The following is a 21,845-nucleotide window of genomic DNA, read 5'->3' as shown; positions in this document are numbered from 1 at the left end:
TTTGGAAAGTACATTGAGCAAAGTACTTATCTCAATAAACAAAACATAACCACCATTAGCGGAAAGAATTAAATAGAGTAAATTCCATCACTGCCCTTATGTTATAGTAAAATTGTAAAAGATTTTCTTATATAACAAATAATAAATCCAAACATCACTTTTATTGCTTTTACAAATTAATGGAAAATCAACGTCCATACTCATGCAAATTAAGAATAGATTAATTTTTTATTTTAATTTTATGTATGAAAATACCATTTCACCCTCTGATTTATTTTGAACAATTTTATTTAATTATCAAAATATTATTCTTTTTTGAATTTGGTGAATCCCATTTAATTATTCTATCTCCTCCTCTCCTTGCTCGTCCACTTCTTATGCAAAAAAATATTAGTTATAATAAAAAATTATAATAAACTGACGTAATTAAAATCATGTCAAATATTGATTAATCATAAATAAAATTTAAATTTTCATATTAATCTTGTTTGATAGATAATATTAATTTACTATTATTTTAAATCGCAAACAGTTATTCATGATATAATCTTGTTCTTTATTCATTATATATATACATGATGCCGCAAATTTTGTTTCTAAAGAATGATGATAATCATGTGACTAATCAAAGACGTGTTTCCTTCACTAAACAACTGAAAACATCATGTGATGAATGACTCAAACAACAATTAATTAAGATATGGTAATACATGAATTACGTACGTGCTCTCATAAAAAAATTTATGACTAACTTCAACTAATTAAAGAGGTCAACAGTTTTGGACATCCCCAAATACGGCCTTAAACTTGTTCATGACATTCTATTCTTGCGTGTATGTAATAATTAATTCTTTAAATTTTAAAATATACTATAAATAAGAATAAAATATATAAATCAACATATCATATTAAAATAAATAAAGAAAAGAAAACTAACTTATTAATTGAACGGCATTTTTAGGATCGTAAAAAATTAGTGCATCGATACAAAACCTCCACTTTATGTCAATAACACATCTTTTTTTATACTGATATAGATGATATTCGATACTATATACATTGAGTCCATCGTATTATCAGATGATAAGATGGATATAGTGACTAGGTTATTTTATCATCAATTGATAATTAAAGATGTATATAGTTAAAATATAAAGGATTATTTGGAACCCGCTAATCTCAAGAAACATATCAATTATTTCGTTCTCTTAGTCAAATTCTTGACAGGCCAAAGAACATTGTAGTTGAAAGAGGTTCGGTTCACTCGTTGAACGAGGCTTATCGAAAAGGAAAATCCCTGTTCATAGTTCCACGTCAATCTATTTGATGTAACTTTTATCATAAGTTGCCTACAATTAATATATATATATATATATATATATCAATTGATTGAACTGAAAAAATAAAGAAAAATAAACGTAAATTATAAATAAATAAATAATGTAATCCAATATGATAAGCACATCACCTCAAAATAAATGTCCATAAAAACTAAAAATCTTAGATATAATTGATTTTTACCATCAATATGATCCCGAATAAAAATACAAATGTAATAATTTTTATATCTAGTTAACAATCTGTTTTGCCTCGATTCTAAATAAAAATTCAAAACATACTCGTATATTAACTATCAATATTTCTCATCAATATATCAAATAATAGATACAAATTAATACAATAATTTTTTAAAAAATTTAAAAATAAATACAAACACCACGTACTTACAAAAACAATCTCAGAGTAGATTATTGCTATATTTTTTACTTCTAAAATTCTTTTCTTGATTTTATCTTCCTTCACGAACCCGTAAATTCTCTATTTTTGTACAATTTTCAATAAAAGAAACTCACAATATAGTCGTACATATTAAATGATGATATTTCACATCGATATGTATATATATCCCGTATATATTCAGCTAACTAACTATGAATAAATAAACTTCAACCAAATTAAACAACCATTCCTAGCTAATATATATACTTTGAGTTTGTTTTTTCTTGCCATGCATATCTTTCCATCTTGATCATTATATATCAAGATCAAGAGGCCTTCGGACACCATGGGTTTTTTGTTCCCAACTTATTTCCCGAGTCATATGCTCTATAACAGGTCATCTGCAGAGTTATCGATCTATCGACTTTTGTGAAATTTTTATGTGGAAGAAAGTACAAATTTAGAAGAGAGGGAGAGAGAGAGAGAAAGGGAGAGAGATGGAAATTGGAACCCACAGTAGTCCATCTCCACCCAGGGATGAATCCCATCTTTCTCCTCCTGAATCTCAATCCAAAAAGCCTGGAGGATGGAGGGCCATCAAGTACATTCTAGGTAATCAATCATCATGTATTTTAATCTACATCATGATCAATCACATCAATTCTCTTGCATGTTTTTGTTTCTTCTTCGTCATATATATATATATATATATCGATCTTTTGTTTGTGTTTTTTAATGTTTGTCTTTCCCTGTTCTTGAAGCAAACGAGTCGTTCGAGAAATTGGCAGCAATGAGCCTCATTTCCAACATAACGGTATATTTGCGTACCAAGTACAACTTGGAGGGTATACTTTTGGTTAACGTAGTGCAGATATGGTCCGGTACGTCTAACATCTCATCGATAGCAGGTGCCATCATATCCGATGCCTGGTTGGGGCGATTTCTTACTCTCCTCATCGGCACCATTTTTTCGCTATTGGTATGATATGATTGTCATAATTATTTTTCAATTCCTTATGTTCTTTTTGATCAATCTTTGTTGTATATTATGAAAATAGACAAAAACCTCTTGAATGTTTAATGCTCATGATGTCTTTGCAAAACATAAGTTGAGTGTGTCTTAACTTATTTTAAATTGTCTTTCACTAATGCAAAACACTAAATCGAACATATTAAAAACTCTGAAGGTATGAATTTTTACCAATTTCCCCCTCTTGCCAGGGCATGGCAGCTATGACTTTAACTGCTGGTTTGCCTGAACTAAGGCCTCCAGCCTGCCAACAGGAAGCCAGCTGCATTCAGCCCCATAAATGGCAGCTCGCCTTCCTATTCATCAGCCTTGGTCTCATTGCAATGGGTGCCGGTGGGATTAGGCCGTGCAACATCGCCTTTGGAGCTGATCAGTTCGATACAAACACCAAAAAGGGGAGAGCCCACCTTGAGAGCTTCTTCAACTGGTGGTATTTTTCCTTCACAATAGCCCTCGTTATAGCCCTAACTGGAGTCGTCTACGTCCAAACTAACATCAGCTGGTTGACAGGCTTCGCCATCCCCACAGCCTGTCTAGCAATATCGATTGCAATCTTCTTAATCGGCCACCATACTTACATATGCAAGAAGCCTCAAGGGACGGTCTTTGTAGATATGGCAAAGGTGATCACGGCTGCGTTTAGGAAACGTGAGATAAAATCAGGCTACGAGCATTCTTTCTATGATCCTGCAGAGGATTTGGAGTCGGAAGTACGTAAGTTGATCAAGATCAAGCGGTTTAAGTGCCTGGACAAGGCTGCTGTGATAGTTGATCCTAGTGAGTTGAATGAGGAAGGAGTTCCTGTCAACAGTTGGAAACTGTGCAGTGTGCAGCAAGTGGAGAACTTGAAGTGCTTAGTGGCAATCATGCCCGTTTGGGTAACAGGAGTCGGCTGCTTCGTTGTTATGGATCAGCAGAGCACATTCGGCGTCCTGCAAGCACTGCAAATGGACCGGTCCATCGGTAAGCATTTCATGATCCCCCCTGGCTGGATGGGAATTTCTTCGATGATAGCACTGTCGATCTGGATCTTCCTCTACGAGCAAATATACATCCGCATGGCCAAGAAACTACTGAAGAGTGACTCAAGGCTAACGATGCATCAAAGAATCATCATCGGCATCATCATGTCTATCCTCTGCATGATCGTTGCAGGAATCGTTGAGCAAAAACGTCGAGCAATGGCCATAAGGGAAAAGTCGTTTACATCGCCGCTTCACGTACTAGTACTCCTGCCTCAGTTTGCACTTTCCGGCCTAACCGAGGCTTTTGCTGCCGTTGCATTGATGGAATTCTTCACTATACAGCTGCCTGAGAGCATGAGAAGCATTGCGGGCGCAGTTTTTTTCCTTAGCCTGTCAATTGCAAGCTATTTGAGCACTCTAATTGTGAACACCATGCATTCAATCACAGGGGAAGGAGGAAAAACACCATGGCTTGGGGGGCATGACCTCAACAATAATAAGCTTGATAACTTCTATTTCATCGTCGCGGCTATTGGATTCGTCAACTTGATATACTTCATGTTGGTTGCAAGGAAATATGTGCCGTTCACCAAAGATGTTAAACTTGGAGGGCTACGGCAGATGGAGACTTCGGAGGAGTCGTCGAGCTAAAGAAAAGGATGGAGGAAAGTAACTTAGACAAGAGGGGAACTTGTTTAGGCCTGGCCGCGCGTCTTACTTTCTCTTGAATAGGTTTGTTTGTGTAGAAGTAGTTTGGTTAAGTGCAGTGCTTGTTGAAGCTCTTCTTGTGTGTAAAACCATTTCATAATATGGATATTCTTTTCATGTTGTCTTTTTTTCATTTGTTCTTTCTTTCTTTCTTTCTTTCTTTTTTTTTTGGAAATATTGGTTTGTGGTTTTGATGATCCTATGGCCTCCCAAATCAATGACCACATGATATATTATAGAAATTGCATGTACATAAAGTGTACCATAAATTATTAGTATTAAATTCAGTCATTGGTTCAGTATTCATTCTAGCGGACTATAAGTAGATTTAATCGAGATCCTTAATTTGTTATAATTTTATGCAATTGAAAAAATATTTTACTATAATCATGATCATTACAAGCATTTCCTTCACATTTTCTTTTAAAACTGCATAAATATAACTTCTTTTCTTCTTGCTTCTCCACTTTTTTAATTATTGCTTTTTCCCTTTTCATTTTTTTAGGGATATATTTACACCCCTTTTTATTATCTTTTTATATAAACTATTTTTGCATTTAAAAATTACAGAAATTACCCTTAATAGTCTTTATAATCTAAAATTGCCTGTTGATTTGGTTAAATTTTAATTTAATTTTTCAATGATAGAAATACCCTCCAAAGTGCTTTTATAATTACCAAAAGGTAAAAGAGTGTCAAAACGATATTTATGAGAATGAATAGTATGAACCCATATATATTTTTTTTTATTTATACTAATTTAAATTTAAATTATTTTATAATCTAGTACGTAATTATTTTTATTAATATGTTAATGAATAGTATGATGTAATTTTATATAGAGATTTAATTAAAAAAATAATAAAATAATTTTAAACTTAAATTAAAAGTTAATATAAATAATAAAAAAAATCAATGGGTCATATTATTTATCCTCATATATATTATTTTGACACCTCTGCTATCTTTTGGTAATTTCACAGACATCCCGGGGGCATTTTTATCTTTAAAAAATTATATTAAAGTTTGACTAGGTCAATTTGGGTTATTTTTTAGTTTTAAAGACTACTAGGGGTGAATTCTATAATTTTTTAAAAGGTAAGGGTAGTTTGTATAAAAGAACCATAGGCAAAGGGGTGTAAATATAATTATCCCTTTTTATTATGAGTTTTCAAATTTTCTAATTCTTGTTTGTGTTTTTATTTTCAACTAGTTGTATGAATGTATGTGGCACATTTGATGCATGTGCATAAAAAATTTAAAATAATTAAATATCATTTATTAATTTTTTCCTGTAGGAAACATGATAATATAAAAATAATTATGATAAAAAATAATAATAATTTTAAAAGAGGATATTTGGAGTAGGAGAAAGAGAAAAAATATTAACTAAAAATAAATAACTATTTAAGAAACTAGATTTGACTACTTGTAGACAGTGGGGGAAAAATGAAAGTTAGCAGGTGGAAGAAAAAGAAAAATAGCATACAAAAAATAAGGGAGACACCGAAGAGGTGCTCTCCCTTAATATATAATATAGATTTTCAGTTGAAATAGTAACTAAAGTAAAAACTTGTTTATTTATACATATTCTCATTGAAATTATATTGATTTAACACTACAATTCAATATAAAACATAGTCTCATTAATTAATCCAAACATATTCTTATTTCAAATAAAATTTTTTACGAAATTAAAAATAAATATTTTTTACTGAAAATAAAAACACAAACAAACAGGCGAGTATTGGATTGGTGCAATATTTAAAAAAAATCATTATTGAGGTTCAAGAATTCATAATTATATTTGATATTATAGTTACACACAACTCTAAAATCTAGCTAGCAAACAAGATTTGTTGGTACTGCAAAACTTAAATAAGATATAATTTTTTTCCTGTTGGACACGCTCATTTTCTGAACTAATTCATTTTCCGTCTGATTGATTTTTGACTTACTAGCTCCTGCGGAACGCCATTTTGAGCATAAAATAAATAATTTATATTATATAAAAATAAAATATATAAATCAATACATTATATTTTTGAAAAAAACAAGAAAATAGGACTAATTTATCAATTAATTTAAAATTTAAAAAATTGAATAAATCAGTTATTTTATCAGTTCAAGGGCATTTTTTACTTTACAGAAAAATTAGTACGGCGGTATCATTATCTGTTATTTGTGAGTGTCGAGAGCTTATATATATAGTATAGATATATTTAATTTCCTTTTGAGCCCATCAATAAATGGAGACCAAGAAGACACTTGTATTTGATTACCAACACCATTTAGGTTGAATAACCGAATACTAAAATTTGTATTAATGCTGTTTAAGCCCAAGTTGGTAAGAATTAATCATATCAAAGGCTGTCAGTAGCCCAACTGGAATCCTCATGCTAGAAGAATGGAAGGGTTTGCTCCTAATTCAATCCTGCATGATCGTATTAGCGGCGTTAGGTCGAATTTGGTTCAATAATTGGGTCCGAATTAGGTCAAATTTGGTAAAAAAAAATGATTAGATTAGGTCGAATTTAATCAAATACTAGTATCCGAGTTAGATCGAATTTGGTCCAATATAAATAGTAGTAATAATTTGTTTGCTTAAAAAACCAATTATTTTTATTGAAAGTGATAGATAATAGAAATAATATATAAAAGTGAAGGGGAATAGGGATTCCATAAAATCCATTAACAGTCCTACAAAAGCATCTGACTGCTTGTAATATTTTATTTTGTATGTAGTCCGAAAATATAGGTGATGGTGGGTAATAGCATCTTCAAGCGGGCATTGAATTTTCCTGCAACACCAATTTGGATGTCACATTATTTCAACATCATAGAGTTGTCATTAGGACTTCCAATCACGGATTAATTTAACAATTGCCATTAATTTATTAGTACTAATAATTGCATATATTCAATGCACATGGATAATTTAAGTTTTTTTATTTATTTTATTTAAGTAAATAAAAATATTTATTAATCATTTTTAATTAATAAAATAAATAATTAATTAATAAAATAAAATAATATTAATTTTACATGAATACATGAATAAAAAATTATTAATATTTGACAGTATTTTAGCCCGCGAGCATTTTATCTAATAGTATAGATATAAAAATTGCAATGCCTTTTAGCTTTAAATTATATATTGATCGGCAGCTTGCAAGCTCGTCTTGAATTACAAAGCCTCCGATACGTGTTTGAATAATTATTTAAACATTATTAAAAAAAATTATAGAAAAGTATCAAATTTTATATAAGAAATCAAATGAAATGACTGACGTTAATTCTGTAAAGATTTTTACATATATTAAGGTATTTCTATACATATTCAATTTTTAATAAAATTTAAACAATGAACCCTAAAGCTGGAGAATCGGTAGGTTAACTCCAGTAGAAATATTTAAGTCAATAAAATTATCCTAAATTAAAAAAAAAGATAATACTATAGAAAATAGTAAAAACTTCATATATAACAAAGATTTGTGGCAATTAATATTATTATTTTTATTTAAATTAATCATATTAGAATGACGTGTAATAATAAATTCTTTCCGTATTTATAAATCAATGATTAAATGAATTCGTTAAGTTTACCTAATTTAACTGATTTGAGTAAATGGTACGTAAATTCTTAACTTATTTAAATATTTCCTTTAATGTCTAGAAGCTTTTTAATAATTTTAAAAAATGAACCCATTATATTGGTTAATGAATTATGCAATCGTCACATCTCATAAATGCACATGTGCTTTGATTTTCCAATGATTTGTTTGCGTATGAATTCATTTTCATAATGCTTCCACATTCATTCTGAGTAGCCGACAAACTTTTGTGTTGAAATTAGGAGAGAACCCCAACTTATCCAAACACGCGGAGTGGAGAAGAAATGGGAGCCGTAAAAGGAACACACTCAATAATCAATGATACTTTGTTTGAGTGTTGATGTTAAGGTCCGACTTTTACAAATATAAATATTTAATTTATTTTTAATACATTAAAAAACTATTATTAACTATAATATTAATAATTATTATTAATTATGATTAAATAAAATTCGTAAAAAAATTATTTACCATAACTAAGAGCCATGTTAAAAATATTTATCATGATTCTTAGCCGTAGAAAATATTTTAGCCACCCTCGTAAAAATCACGGCAAAAGACCATTACATGGATGTGATCAATGATTATTGATATGTTTTTGATTGATATTAGAAAATATTTCCTTGTAATATCCATTCATACAAATTGATTGCAATAATTTTGATACTAAAATTGTAGCATTAGGTTTGTAGATTTATTAACAAAAATATGCTAATAATTAGTCTTTAAGTTGAAAAGGTGGCCACCTTTTTCCAAATAATGAATAATTAAAAATGTTTATTATAAGCTTAAAAGTCGAAGAAAGCATTCCCCAAACGGATCTTTAATTTGAGTGTCACAATCAGAAGTTATCAACTTAATTAGGTCGACTATAGAAATAATGACATCTTCGTGGACAAATTAAGCATTAAAGGCGGACAAGACCCGCCTTCTCTAGTCAACAACAACGTCATAAGTCGGACTCAATTTTTTTTTTAATTGTGTTGTGTTTTTTATTTTAATTAATATATACATATTATATATACAAAATCGTGGATTAAATAATTGTTGGTGACAAAGTGTATTTAATTTTAAAATTTTGATAAAATAAAATAAATAGTACTATTTTTTATGATTGTTTGTATATATTAAATAAAATAAAAGATGTAAATAAATTTGACACAATAATCATAAATATGTATAAGAATTAAACCGCACCAATCATCCACTCTCCAATGTGTTCACTCAGCACTGAATTTTCCAACCACTAAGCGATCGTTTAGGATTGTAAATGTTTGGAACTATTTAGATGGTTATAATAATAAATTAAGATACCGCCACGATGAATTGAACATATCGACATCACATATGTTAAGAGATCAACAAATATTGCTGCCCATAACCTTGTTTGATGGGCAAAAATCAATTTTTACTGTACCCTCCCTCAAAATGTTATCTCAGCTATTAATGCGGATAACCTTATGATTGAATAAATTATCTTTTTCTATAAAAAATAAAAAATAAAAAATAAAAAATAAAAAATGGTTAGGAGTGACAATGGGGCACATCCGGTGTAGGTTTGGACAGACTCAAAATTTGTCTTATCTCGATATCATACCTGTTCTGATTTTGGATCAGATAGATTTATCCCATAAAATTTATTTTCTTAAAAAAAATTATGTATAAATATTTAATAAGTTGTTGCTATATTAAAAATATAATCTATTTGGCAATTATATATTAAATAAAATTTAATTATTTTAATAAATTAAATATGTTTATAAATAAAAATTGGGGAGGATGGTCCAGGATAAATTTCGAGAGCTACCCCCAAACCCAGCTCGATCCATTGATTCCATTAAATTAAAATCTGTTCCTAAACTTATCGGATAATTTTGACTTAAATTTACTCCACTTGAGATGGATCTGATTGAGGCCCTAACCAGTACGCCCCCACTTGTCATCCCCATTTACAACTAGTGTATGCTGGTCCAGTAGTCACATCATTAACTTTTCATTCAATTTTACAAGTTGAATTTTGATAAAAATACAGAGCTCGTTATTTTATATAATTATATTTTAGATAAAAGGTGACTGATTTATAATATTTCATTCAATGAAGCATGGGTTTAAACTTCATAATTTATAAATTTGGTTCAAGAAAAATTATGTACGTTTGACTTGAAATATAAATTCACTTTTGGCTTATTGGCCTTCATTGCTATCCCAAAAGTATTATTACTTTTCAATGATACGTCCCATTGAATAAAATGGATCTTTATATTCTTGTCATCAGAGTGCTATGTGATTGTTGTCCCTTATTTTCTAAGGGAGTTTATTTTTATTGTTAGGATAAGCCGTTGATAAGCTCTGTTGATGAAATTGTTCGATAAAATAGTTGAATAGAACGAAATAATAATTTCGATACGATATTTATATTAATGATTAACTTGTGTTAATATGTAAATTTAAAATGTGAATTGGTGCTTACATTCATGTATGATAAATAGTGTGTCTGAAATATGTCTTTTCAAAATTGTCATTGTCATGTATATTTTTTAAATGTACAAGTTTTTTGTGGCAAATTACAATGGACAGAATGTAAGAATGAGCATTGGGAGCAGAATAAGTACCAAAGTAAACGAGCCCTTAATTATTATTTTGACTCTGTCCACATGTTAGAATCCAATATATCATGAAAAGTATTGTTGACAAAGATAAGTCGCAAATTTCTCTACTGTATATTTGTGGTCACAGTGTGAACAAATATGCAAGTGGAAGTGCAGAGAGATATGGCAAATGCCATCATAACTTAGATGATTACATATGTACAGGCACTTAAACCCCACTACTGCGGAATGGATTAATTTTTTTAAATAAAATTAATGAAGTAATTCTTTTAGATATAATTTATAGATATTAAATAAAATAAAAGTTGAAACATAAATTGCAATAGATAATCTAATCTATCCTCTATCGTTTTTACTCTATATTTGAAAACGACCCTTTTGATGATTTTCTTGACTCTTACATCTTAATATCATAGACTTTTTCTAGAAGCCTCTCGATCGACCTCTAAACAAGTGTTTTTTTTTTTAAATAACAACAGAAGTTATTTGTGATCTTGAATTTCAATAACTAGTCAAAATTGATTTGCTTAATTTTGGCCCACATCGCACAAACAAGATGCATGCGCAAATACACGCATATATTTAAGGTAAATTATATTTTTCTATTCGAATTATGTTTTATCCTCTTAATTTTATGAAATTTGCACTTTATCATATATATCGTCTTTTTGTTGATTTTGCTTCCAGAAAAACATCATATACTGCGCGTATATAAAAAATATCACATCACATAACCCTTAAGTATCACATGTGCATTGCATGTAGTGGTTTTTCGACAAAAATCATGGTTGAAAACAATTATAAATGACAAAGCGTAAAATTTCATAAAGTTGAGATTAATAAATTGACAAAAAAAAATGATGCCAAAGTATAAAAATGATCATAATTCGTACGGCAAAATGTAATTAATCCTCTAGAGAAAGTAAATGAAATCTTTGTATGGTGGTGCCTTGCAAAACTTGCCTAAAATTAGGTAAAAAAGAGCAGTGCTAAACAGGAGTATGTTTCCCATGTGACTACTGGTAAATGTCATGAAATTCAAAGACATGAAGCTATAACATATTTAGATGAAGTGAATAGGACAACCCTTTAAATAGTTGTCCGTTTAAAGTTTCACTGATGTGTAATAACAAATACAAGAAAAAATGTATGATACGTTTTATAGGAACATACTTTGAAAATCATAAACTCCAACTTTCAATCTTGAGTGTCTTCTTCTCTTGAATGACTATGCAATAACATAGCTATCGTCTGCTTACGACTTTCAATCTACTTACGTGCTCTTGAATGACTATGAAAAAGACTACAGAACCCAACGTGCTCTGCTGTTGGATTGAACCCCCACTCAATCAACTTGCATTTAAATCAAGTTTTTTAATCCTTAATTTCAGGGCAAGAAATTAAAATTTTTGGGACCATATGATATATGTTTCATTTTGCTCAAAAAATTTTAATTTATTATACTTTGACTTTAACTTCATGATGATTAAAGTATTGACTTTAAACATGCAAGACGTCGACTAGCGATCATATCATATGCCCACTATTTTTATTTTTTATTTTGATAAAAACAATAAACTACATGATAATATATCAAAATATTAACAATTACGTAATGAATTGAGCATAAAAGCTATATAAAAAAAGCCAACAAATTATAAATTACTATGTAAGTAAACAGATATCCACGTATATATAATTTATAGTCAAGATTAGCAAGAAAATCGCAATTTTGTGGTTGCCAAGTATTAGTCAGTTTGTAATACCCGTTTCATACTTTCTGAAATAGCTAATATTAATACCATATTTTAGGAAAGTATTGCAAAATTTTAGTTCTAGCGTAGAATATTTGTAATGTTAATTTGGGACTAACTTTAAGTTTTTTTACGATATTTTTGTAAAATATGAGACTAACTTTGCAATATTTTTTACTAATAGTAGAACTGTGGGATTAACTTTGTAATATTTTTTTAAAATGTAGAACTAATATTGATTATTTTAAAAAATATAGGACTAATATTATGTATCATTCTATATTTTGGGGTCGAAATTTACAATCTTTTTCAAGATTAGCATGATCCCAGGTTCAAGAATATCCTCTAATTTCTTTAATTGGTCTGTCTATTGGGAGTCTAGGACCCAAAATGTTAAGACAAAACTTTTGTACTGTGGAATAAGGGAAGTTTCCAAGAAACTAGTCGTGTTTTAGAAAAATCAACTCTAAGAGTAACAAACAATTGGCAAAATTGTATGTTTGGACCTCTAATTATAGTTGGCTTGTAATTTTTGGTTTTGTAATTTATTCTATTTATATTTTTAGTTATTTTTTTAATAAATTTAGTTAAGAACATCTCACTTTAGTCACCATTTTAACAAATTTATAACAACTTTAATCTCCTTCACGTTGGAGTATATCTCATATTTGGTCCAATAAACACATAATCAAATTTATCAAAAAAGAATAAATATAAGATGTTTCATAATTAAATTCGTCAAAAAAAAATGACTAATTATATAAATAGAATAAATTACAAAAATAAAAAATACTACCGACCTATAATTACATGACAAAAAATATAACTTATCCAAAATAATTGAAAATAAAAAAGAAGAAGAAGAAGAAGAAGAAAATGGTTACTTAATTCTAGCTCAGTCAACAGCATGCACTTAGTTATTTTGCAATATATTCAGTCAACGTCACGAGTGGTTCTCTTCTCAATCCAAGAACAGTGTGGATTTTGGATTATTCTCAAATATAATAAGTTTATCATATTATTACCAAAAAGGTATAAAGTTAAATAATAGTTCTAACAAATTGAAATTATGGGCATACATATCTTAATAATAAATATACATAGAAATTCCCCAAAATAATTCAACTGCATCTTTGACCAGAATTCGTACATAGTACAAGATAATAAATTTGAACTCAAAAATTGATTTAATCCATCAATAATTTAAATTTACGAATACATCCAAATAAAATTAAAAAATGTTATAAAGTAAACTTGTATTCATATTTGTAAAACTCGATTCTGAAACGAAACATTGACAAAAAGAGAATGGACAAAAAATGTGGCCCATAAATACTAATTTTGTGGTCCAAATGATTAATCCTCACACATATGTTCACATGGAAAAATCGTCGCAAAAATGACATTCCAAACACGTAAATTCCACAAGGTGAAAAGTCGAATTCTACGTGGTTGGCTATTGGCTAAAGCATGCAGATCTGATATCTGCACTACGACACAACTGCATTGCAACTTCTGGGGCGTAGCGACACTATTCCATCGTTCGACCTGACGGTGACGACGCATTATAACGATGTGTTTAATGATTTTTGTATTTATCTCTCTGAACGTCTTAATTTATTCAAAACGTCGTTATTGTGTGTATGTATCTTTGAAAGAGATTAATATAAAAATTATATTCAGACAAATTATAGTTTGATTCATTAGAATAAAAAGATGGAGTAAAGTTGTAGCAAATAATTATTATTAACTATTAGTGATTTTTCATAAAATATTTGGTATGTTTTTCAAAAAATAAGTTTTAGGAGTTTCAGAAAATATGGAGTTTCTATTTTTTTAAAATCCTAGCAAGAATTTTTAATTTTATTCATATTGATTATAAAAATATTATTGCGAATATAACATTTTATAAAGAAAAACGGAACTTATATTGTTAGGTGTGATAATGACGGGATATAATAGCAATATTTGATGATTTTCGTATTCGTGTCTCTTACGTGTTAATTTATTTTACAACCCACTTTTGTACATGCATATGATCAAAAGAGATAAATACAAAAGCTAATATTCACACAATTTTAGCAATGGGAAGTTAGGCAATATATAAGATGATAATTTTGGAGGATTGGATTTTAACTTTATTTGTTTAAGAAGCCAAAACCCCCAAGAAAGATCAAATTATTGCTGGATATTAATAAATAGATTGAGCATAGTTTGGTAAGATACTTTCCCTAAAAAAAGAAAAAGTGAACAAGATACCTTGATTGATTAGTACAACCAAATTATTTTGCAATAAATTAGGAGTAATTAAGATATATGCAAGTACCCCTTTGCGTACCGGCAAGTTGGTTGACACTAACCATAGAGAGAGACCAAACATATGACTCTGATCCTATAATATGACCCAGAATTATTAAGGGTTGTGGGAGGGTTGGCAATTGACGGTATGGTTTATGATTTAGCGTTTAGGGTAGGTAGCCAATTCAGCAGTAAAGGCTTGGTTTATGATTTAGCGTTTAGGGTAGGCAGCAAATTCAGCAGTAAAGGCTAGGCGAATCGAAGAAGAAAATATCTGTTGAATTAATATTGGCTACTCAAATAATAAAATACATCTGTGTCCCCTGAAAAACATTTGTGAGTTAATTATAAAAAAAAAAGATTATTTCTGACATTATAAATAATTACAGTTTAAAAATCAGTAAATTTATATTATTCACCATGGTTAAATGAAACTAATATAAAAATTTTAATTCTGATTAAAATTGATTATGATTGTCTTGATTTTTAGCTATACTTAATATTTTGATCTAACTCGTAAAAATAATAGCTAATAGTACTTCGAGCACAATTGTGTTTAATTAATCATATTTTTTTCTGGTATGACTTCAAATAATTTTGATTGGTGAATAAGGATATCAAATCCTAATTGTCATTTCGATCTCCCCAATCATTCAATTTTCTGTTCCTCACTAGAAACCAAGAACACTAGTCATGATAATAAGATAGTAAACGTGTTCAAAGATTCGGTGCTCCTATTTTTTGTCCTCCACCGCAACTAGAGACATGCAGTGAACCTCTTGGCCGCAGATATTACCGCAAAAACCCAATGTCCATTGCAGAGGATGTCATAAACTAATAATGACCGGAGAAAGTTGAAAATCTGGAAAACCTCCATCTGAGGTTGACGTATACTTCAATTCTTGTCTATATATACCATATGATCCTAGCCCAGTTCAAGTAACATAACAGCCACACAGAAGTGTGATTTAGGCATCAAGCAGAAAAGGGAGATCAAAGTTCTTCTTTCTTGGTGCAACAATATAATGGAGAAAACTGATCAGAAGAGTAATAATGCTCCCACCAAAAAAGAACCAAATTACAGAGGTGTCAAAGCCATGCCTTTTATTATAGGTAAAAGATTCATGTTCTTCGATTGTTTTCAGTTCGTTGTGACGACGTACTTTGGCTGTAATAAGATTCAGACAAGTGTATGCATGTAGTTATGTTATCTTGGAAGTGAACATTATGGGATCGATGTTTTCTTGACAGGTAATGAGACGTTTGAGAAGCTGGGAACAATTGGGACATCCTCGAATCTCTTAGTGTACCTGACGACAGTGTTCAACATGAAGTCTATTACAGCTACAAACGTCCTCAATGTCTTCAATGGAACTAGCAATTTCGGGACTTTGCTTGGCGCCTTCCTCTCCGACACCTATCTTGGTCGATACAAAACCCTCGGAATCGCCTCCGTTTCCTCTTTCCTGGTACTAAACTACGCTCCATATGGGTTTATTTTTCACTTACATGCAGATATGGTTAAGTAACACATGCTCTTATGTGAAAACACTCGTGAACTTTAAGTAAACGGGCAACGCGACTTCCTGACACACTAGTCAAGTGAGCTTTTCTCACAAAAGTGCAGGGGGTTCTATTTTTATATCTTTTTATGTTCAAGAGTTTTTACGAAAGGACAAAATGGATTTAACCTTAGAAAAGAAATAAAGAAATTAGTGTTCTAAAAATGTCTGAATTTTGATTTTGGGATTCCAGGGAATGATGATCCTAACACTGACAGCAGCATTTCCAAGCTTACATCCACCTGAGTGTGGAGCAGAAGACAACAGCACTGCATGTGTTGGACCTTCACCATGGCAACTCACTTTCTTGTACAGTGGATTCGTACTTCTGATAATCGGTGCAAGTGGGATTAGGCCGTGTAATTTGGCCTTTGGAGCAGACCAATTCAATCCCAACACAGAATCAGGCAAAAGGGGCATCAACAGTTTCTTCAATTGGTACTACTTCACCTTCACTTTTGCAGTGATGTTATCGTTAACGGTGGTTGTCTATGTACAATCCAGCGTGAATTGGGCCATTGGGTTAGGCATTCCCACGTTCTTGATGTTCCTGTCCTGCGCCTTTTTCTTCATCGGGACAAGAATTTATGTTATGGTTTTGCCCGACGGCAGCCCTTTGACAAGTGTTGTCCAAACATTCGTTGTTGCATTCAAGAAGAGGAAACTGGAGCTGCCTGAACAGCCTTGGAGCTCTCTGTTTAACCATATCCCTTCTACCTCAATCAACTCAAAGCTTGCTTACACAGACCAACTGAGGTGAGTGATGTTTCGTTACACACCGTAAGAGTCATAACTAATTACCATACCCAAAAGTGAAAATCGATAGTTAATACTAATTAATCAGGGTTGGACAAAGGTTAATGAGCTGTGTGTTTCAGCAACGAGGCAAAAACATTATCCACAACCTAAAACCACGACAAGTACTTTGATCATAGCTAAGATCATGACAATTGTTGATTAACTGTTGTTAAAATATAAATTTTTACATGGTTGATTTATCATAATTTTAAGCCGTACTCATTTGTAACATAGGGCATAGTCCCTTTTTCCTTTTGTGTAGTGATTACACAACATTTTATCAAAACATGATCAATGAAACTGAAGTTTGAAATGATATCTCTGCAGGTTTCTGAGTAAAGCAGCAATTCTAACACCAGAGGACGAAATCAATTTAGATGGTTCAGCAGCAAATCCCTGGAATCTTTGCAGTCTGCAGCAAGTCGAAGAGATCAAATGCGTTGTGCGAGCAATTCCCATATGGATAGCTGGCGTCATATACTACATCGTGTTGGTCCAAATGCAGAATTATGTAGTCTTCCAAGCCATCCAAATGGATAGGCGTCTAGGCCAAGGCAGCTTCAAGATTCCTCCTGCCACCTACAATGTTTTTGCCATGATAAGCCTCTCAGTATGGATACCATTATACGACAGGGTCGTGCTCCCTTACCTCAGACGAATAATGAAAAACAAAGATGGGATCACTATCCTGCAGAGAATTGGCATAGGACAGGTTCTTGCAATCTTGACGATGCTGGTAGCAGCTGTTGTGGAAACGAAACGGAGAACGTTAGTATTCACTCGGCCAACATTAGGCGTTGTTGCCCACAAGGGTGCAGTGTCGTCCATGTCGGGCAACTGGTTGATCGCTCAACTCACACTTGTTGGACTGTCTGAGGCGTTTGCCATTATAGGCCTAATTGAGTTCTTCTACAAGCAGTTCCCAGAGAATATGAGGAGTTTCGGTGGGTCGTTCGTGTTCTGTGGATTCGCAATTGCTAGTTATTTGAGCAGTTTCTTGATTTCAGTTGTGCATAGCGCTACAAGTGTTGGTGAGGACAGTGGCTGGTTGGCTGATGATCTCAACAAGGGGAGATTAGACTACTTTTATTACCTTGTTGCTGGCTTGGAAGTGCTGAATTTGGGCTACTTTTTAGTTTGTGCAAAGTGGTACAAGTATAAGAGAACTGAAGACACTGAAATGGATGTAGCCCTGGAGAAAATTGACCCTCACAAACCTGTAGTATAGTTCGCAATTTTGGTTCATGGCTCAGGGGCTCAAAACCTGATTTTCTTAAACATTAAAGCTACAACAAGATAAGGAAAAATGGAAAATATTAGCCGAATCCGGTCTGCTTAAATGTGTGTCAATCACAAAGCAAATGTGATACACCTAGTATGTGATTGGTGTAAAAATTCAAGAGAGCAACCAATTACATGACAAATGTATCATACTTAATGTGTGATTGATTGAGTTCGACCAGACATAATACAGATAAAAAGTTTTCGAGAACTTATGCTACTCCCATGTCCACACTCACTAAGGTTTAATATCAAAGGATGGTCTATAACATTGTTTGCGTGGTAAGATAATATTAAGCTCAATAATATTACATATGACATTTGCTGAGTGATAGTTAGTAAGAACGGATTATATTCCTTTATTGCAAATTATAAGGTACATCGAGTGTAATGTGGGTTGTAGTTGAGCTTCTTTTCTAAAAGATCAATAGCTTTTCCCTTTTTTTTCTTTTTTAGGAAACGTTTTATTCTTATTGGAGTTTTCACGGACTATTAAATACAATTAGTCCCGGATAAAACATTCCGACATCATCATATAATCTACCAACTTTAATGACGACAATGCCATCAACTACTTAAAGGATGCATGTATGTCATTACAGCTCCATTGATTTAGAACCAGTTCTCATAATAATTCACGAATTTACTATTACAAGTAATTTGGTACTTGGATAATGCACAATTTGTTCACCCGAACCACCATTGTAATGAACATTGAGTCATTCCTAAAGCACTGTCAGCGTTAATCAATGTGAAAGCCTGTCAAAAGATTGGATGATGAACATTGAGTCAGTGTCAATTTCAATACATTTTAAGTCCAGGGACTTGGCTAATTCCAAACTCATCCATAGTGCCCCAAGTCCTGCTTTCTTGTTTGTGAAGCAGTAAATTAGGAAAAAGAAGGGTTGTATTTTGGTTCATTACACCATAAATTATCGTAGGTCAAAATATTACTATTAAAAATTTTATATTAGAGGAGATTAGTACTAATTTGTAATTTCATATTTTTTTATCTTATTATCCTATCATTAAATGAAATAATTCTTACAAAAAATTAATTTATTTATTAACCTGAAATTAATTTAACTACTTCTTAAATTAAGTTAGAAATTTTCCATATGTCATTGATTGAGTACTAGATTATAAATTTCAATTTTAAAATTATATCATAACAATTATTTTAAACTTTTAACATTAAAAGAACTTTTTATTTTCTAATCAATATTTATATTATTTACTATGTTTTTAGTTTTAAGTACAAATACGACAAAATTATACTTTTAATCTTTAAAAAAAATTAAAATTATTATTTTTATATTAAGAAGAGATTAGTTACTAGTGAAATATTTATTTGTATCCTATTATCTTTTAGGATTTTACAAAAAAAAACTAATTACAATTTACAACTCAATAAATTTTTATATTTTACTATCTTCTAATGTTTTTATAAAAATAAATTTAAATTTCAACTATATCTAAAATTAAATAATTAAATTATATTTAGTTATTTATTTAAAATTAAAATTCCAATTCTTCCTCTCTGTTCCTCTTCCACCAACCCCTCTTCCGCGCCTTTTTGGTGTCTTTGTGCGTATGTGTGTTTCTGCGTGTCATAGTGTGTGTATTTGAGCGTGTGTATGTGTTTTTTTCTTTTTTTCTTTTTTTTGATTGGCTATGCATTCAAGTCGTGGTAAAAAATACGGTAAAACAAAAATCGATGTAAAAATTAAACTTATTCACCATAAAAATTAATTTTGCTATGTCTATGAGTTATGACGAATATTTTTCTTATAAATGTATTAGCCACACTCTTTAAAACAATGGCCGGCAACCGTTGCGTGGTAGTAATTAATAACTTTTTGCTATGACTATTAATTTTTAACCATGACAATTATTCATAATTAAATATTATATTTCATGTAATGAGATTTTTGCGTCAGAAAGTCTACATTAAAATCTCGTCATATTCATATATACTATATGTTTCACTTTTTTGTTTCGCAATCTGGTTTGAATATGTTTTTTGTAAGATGGATTATATTTTATTTTATTTAATATATCACGAAGATAAAATAATTTATATAGATATATAGACTTATATATATTTATTAGATAAATAAAATTATAAAATTATTTTGTAGTAGAACATGGTAGGGTGATTAATATAGTGGAAAGAAATCAGAAATCGCACGATTTCCGCTTTTGTCAACTTCACGGGCCGAACACTATGTTCTTGGAGACACGCCTCTTATTCAAAATTCTTACCAATCATTTGAATAATACCTAAGTTGTTCTTTACGCTATTTCAATTGAAACATAGAGAATTAATAATGATAAAAATCTTACATCTATGGTTGGTGGGATGTTTCCAACTCATGCTCAAAATGATTGTTTTCCAGCCTCCTCATTTTTGACGATTTGATTAGGATTTAATTTAATTATATGCCATCTTAGTTTAATTTAATTACATGTCATTTTTCTTGATTTTCTTTATATGATCATTTTTATTTTTTTAAATGATCACCTCATTTAAAATTTAAATTATTAGTTGGAAATAATAAGTGTTTTATATTGGTATCTTAATATGTCTCTCTTATTACGTGCAAATTTTGCATGTGCAACATTTTTTTTTTGATTCTATGAATGTGACAATGAAATTTGAAGTCGAAACCTTTTATTTGATTTATTTTAATAGCATGCACGTTTAACAATATATCATATAACAAATATTATCGTATCAAGTTCAAATTATTGTAGTTTTGACTTTAAGTAATTTATATTAATTTACTAACAAATTTAATTAGAAAAATGCGAATACAAATATATTAAATCTTCCAATTTCAAGGAGAATACTGACAGTGGCTACGAGGCCACGTGCATATTTCCATGATCTTACCCATAGTAGTTGAGATTGAATTAAGGTGGGATTTAAAAATATGTTTAATTATGTGGCTTTTTTCTTGGCACTCGGAAGCAATAATTGCTACGCTATTTTTATTTTGTACATGAAAAATTAGAAAAGAGTAAAACACTCTTTATCTTCTGGAATTATTCGTTATGTAACAATTACCCCTTAAACTAACAAACATAACATTTATTCCTTATAATTAAACTTTTTGACAATATTACCTTTATATATATATATATATTTAGTTCACAATTTTTTTCTAATAATTTGTATTTTTTAAGTTTAATTAAAAAAAAGTATCTTTTATTTATAAAAAAATAAAATATAATTAGTGAATTAAATAGTTGATTTTTTTTACAGACTCAAAGTTAATTAATAAATTAGTATAATAAATACAAAAAAAATCATGAAAAGATTCTATTAATTTAGTAATAAAACTAAGTAATTAACTATTTATTCTTTTAGACAAAAATGAATAATTACATATCAATTTTTTTAACATATTTTCTTTAAAAAAATATGATAGAAAATATTTATTCATTTTTTGCTAAAAATATTTCACTTTTGGTTAAGCATATATATATATATATATAGTTGTC

The 21,845-nt window shown here is 30.3% G+C and overlaps 2 protein-coding genes across 3 annotated transcripts; both read left to right on the top strand.

Annotated features, from left to right (window-relative positions):
- The first annotated feature begins 2,025 nt into the window (after window positions 1-2,025).
- LOC105168763 (Major facilitator superfamily protein) lies at window positions 2,026-4,396 on the top strand. Of its 2 annotated transcripts, XM_011088909.3 has the most exons (4): window positions 2,026-2,331; window positions 2,481-2,533; window positions 2,628-2,698; window positions 2,941-4,396. In XM_011088909.3, exons 1-4 carry the CDS (start codon window positions 2,306-2,308, stop codon window positions 4,363-4,365), a joined length of 1,575 nt encoding a protein of 524 aa, XP_011087211.1. In that variant the 5' UTR covers window positions 2,026-2,305; the 3' UTR covers window positions 4,366-4,396. The 2 variants fall into 2 exon arrangements, with proteins under 2 accessions (XP_011087211.1, XP_011087210.1); XM_011088908.3 differs by having other exon boundaries at window positions 2,028-2,331; window positions 2,481-2,698.
- An 11,130-nt stretch (window positions 4,397-15,526) lies between these two features.
- LOC105168762 (protein NRT1/ PTR FAMILY 2.10) lies at window positions 15,527-18,549 on the top strand. The gene is made up of 4 exons (XM_011088907.3): window positions 15,527-15,810; window positions 15,949-16,166; window positions 16,453-17,015; window positions 17,385-18,549. The coding sequence occupies exons 1-4, from the start codon at window positions 15,723-15,725 to the stop codon at window positions 18,283-18,285; spliced, it is 1,770 nt and encodes a 589-aa protein (XP_011087209.2). The 5' UTR covers window positions 15,527-15,722; the 3' UTR covers window positions 18,286-18,549.
- The last annotated feature ends 3,296 nt before the right edge of the window (window positions 18,550-21,845 follow it).

This window comes from Sesamum indicum, linkage group LG8, assembly GCF_026168435.1.
Source record: "Sesamum indicum cultivar Baizhima isolate 11 linkage group LG8, ASM2616843v1, whole genome shotgun sequence".
Taxonomy (NCBI): Eukaryota; Viridiplantae; Streptophyta; class Magnoliopsida; order Lamiales; family Pedaliaceae; genus Sesamum; species Sesamum indicum.
The sequence above is the reverse complement of the archived record's forward strand: the minus strand, read 5'-3'. Positions and strand labels throughout refer to the sequence as shown.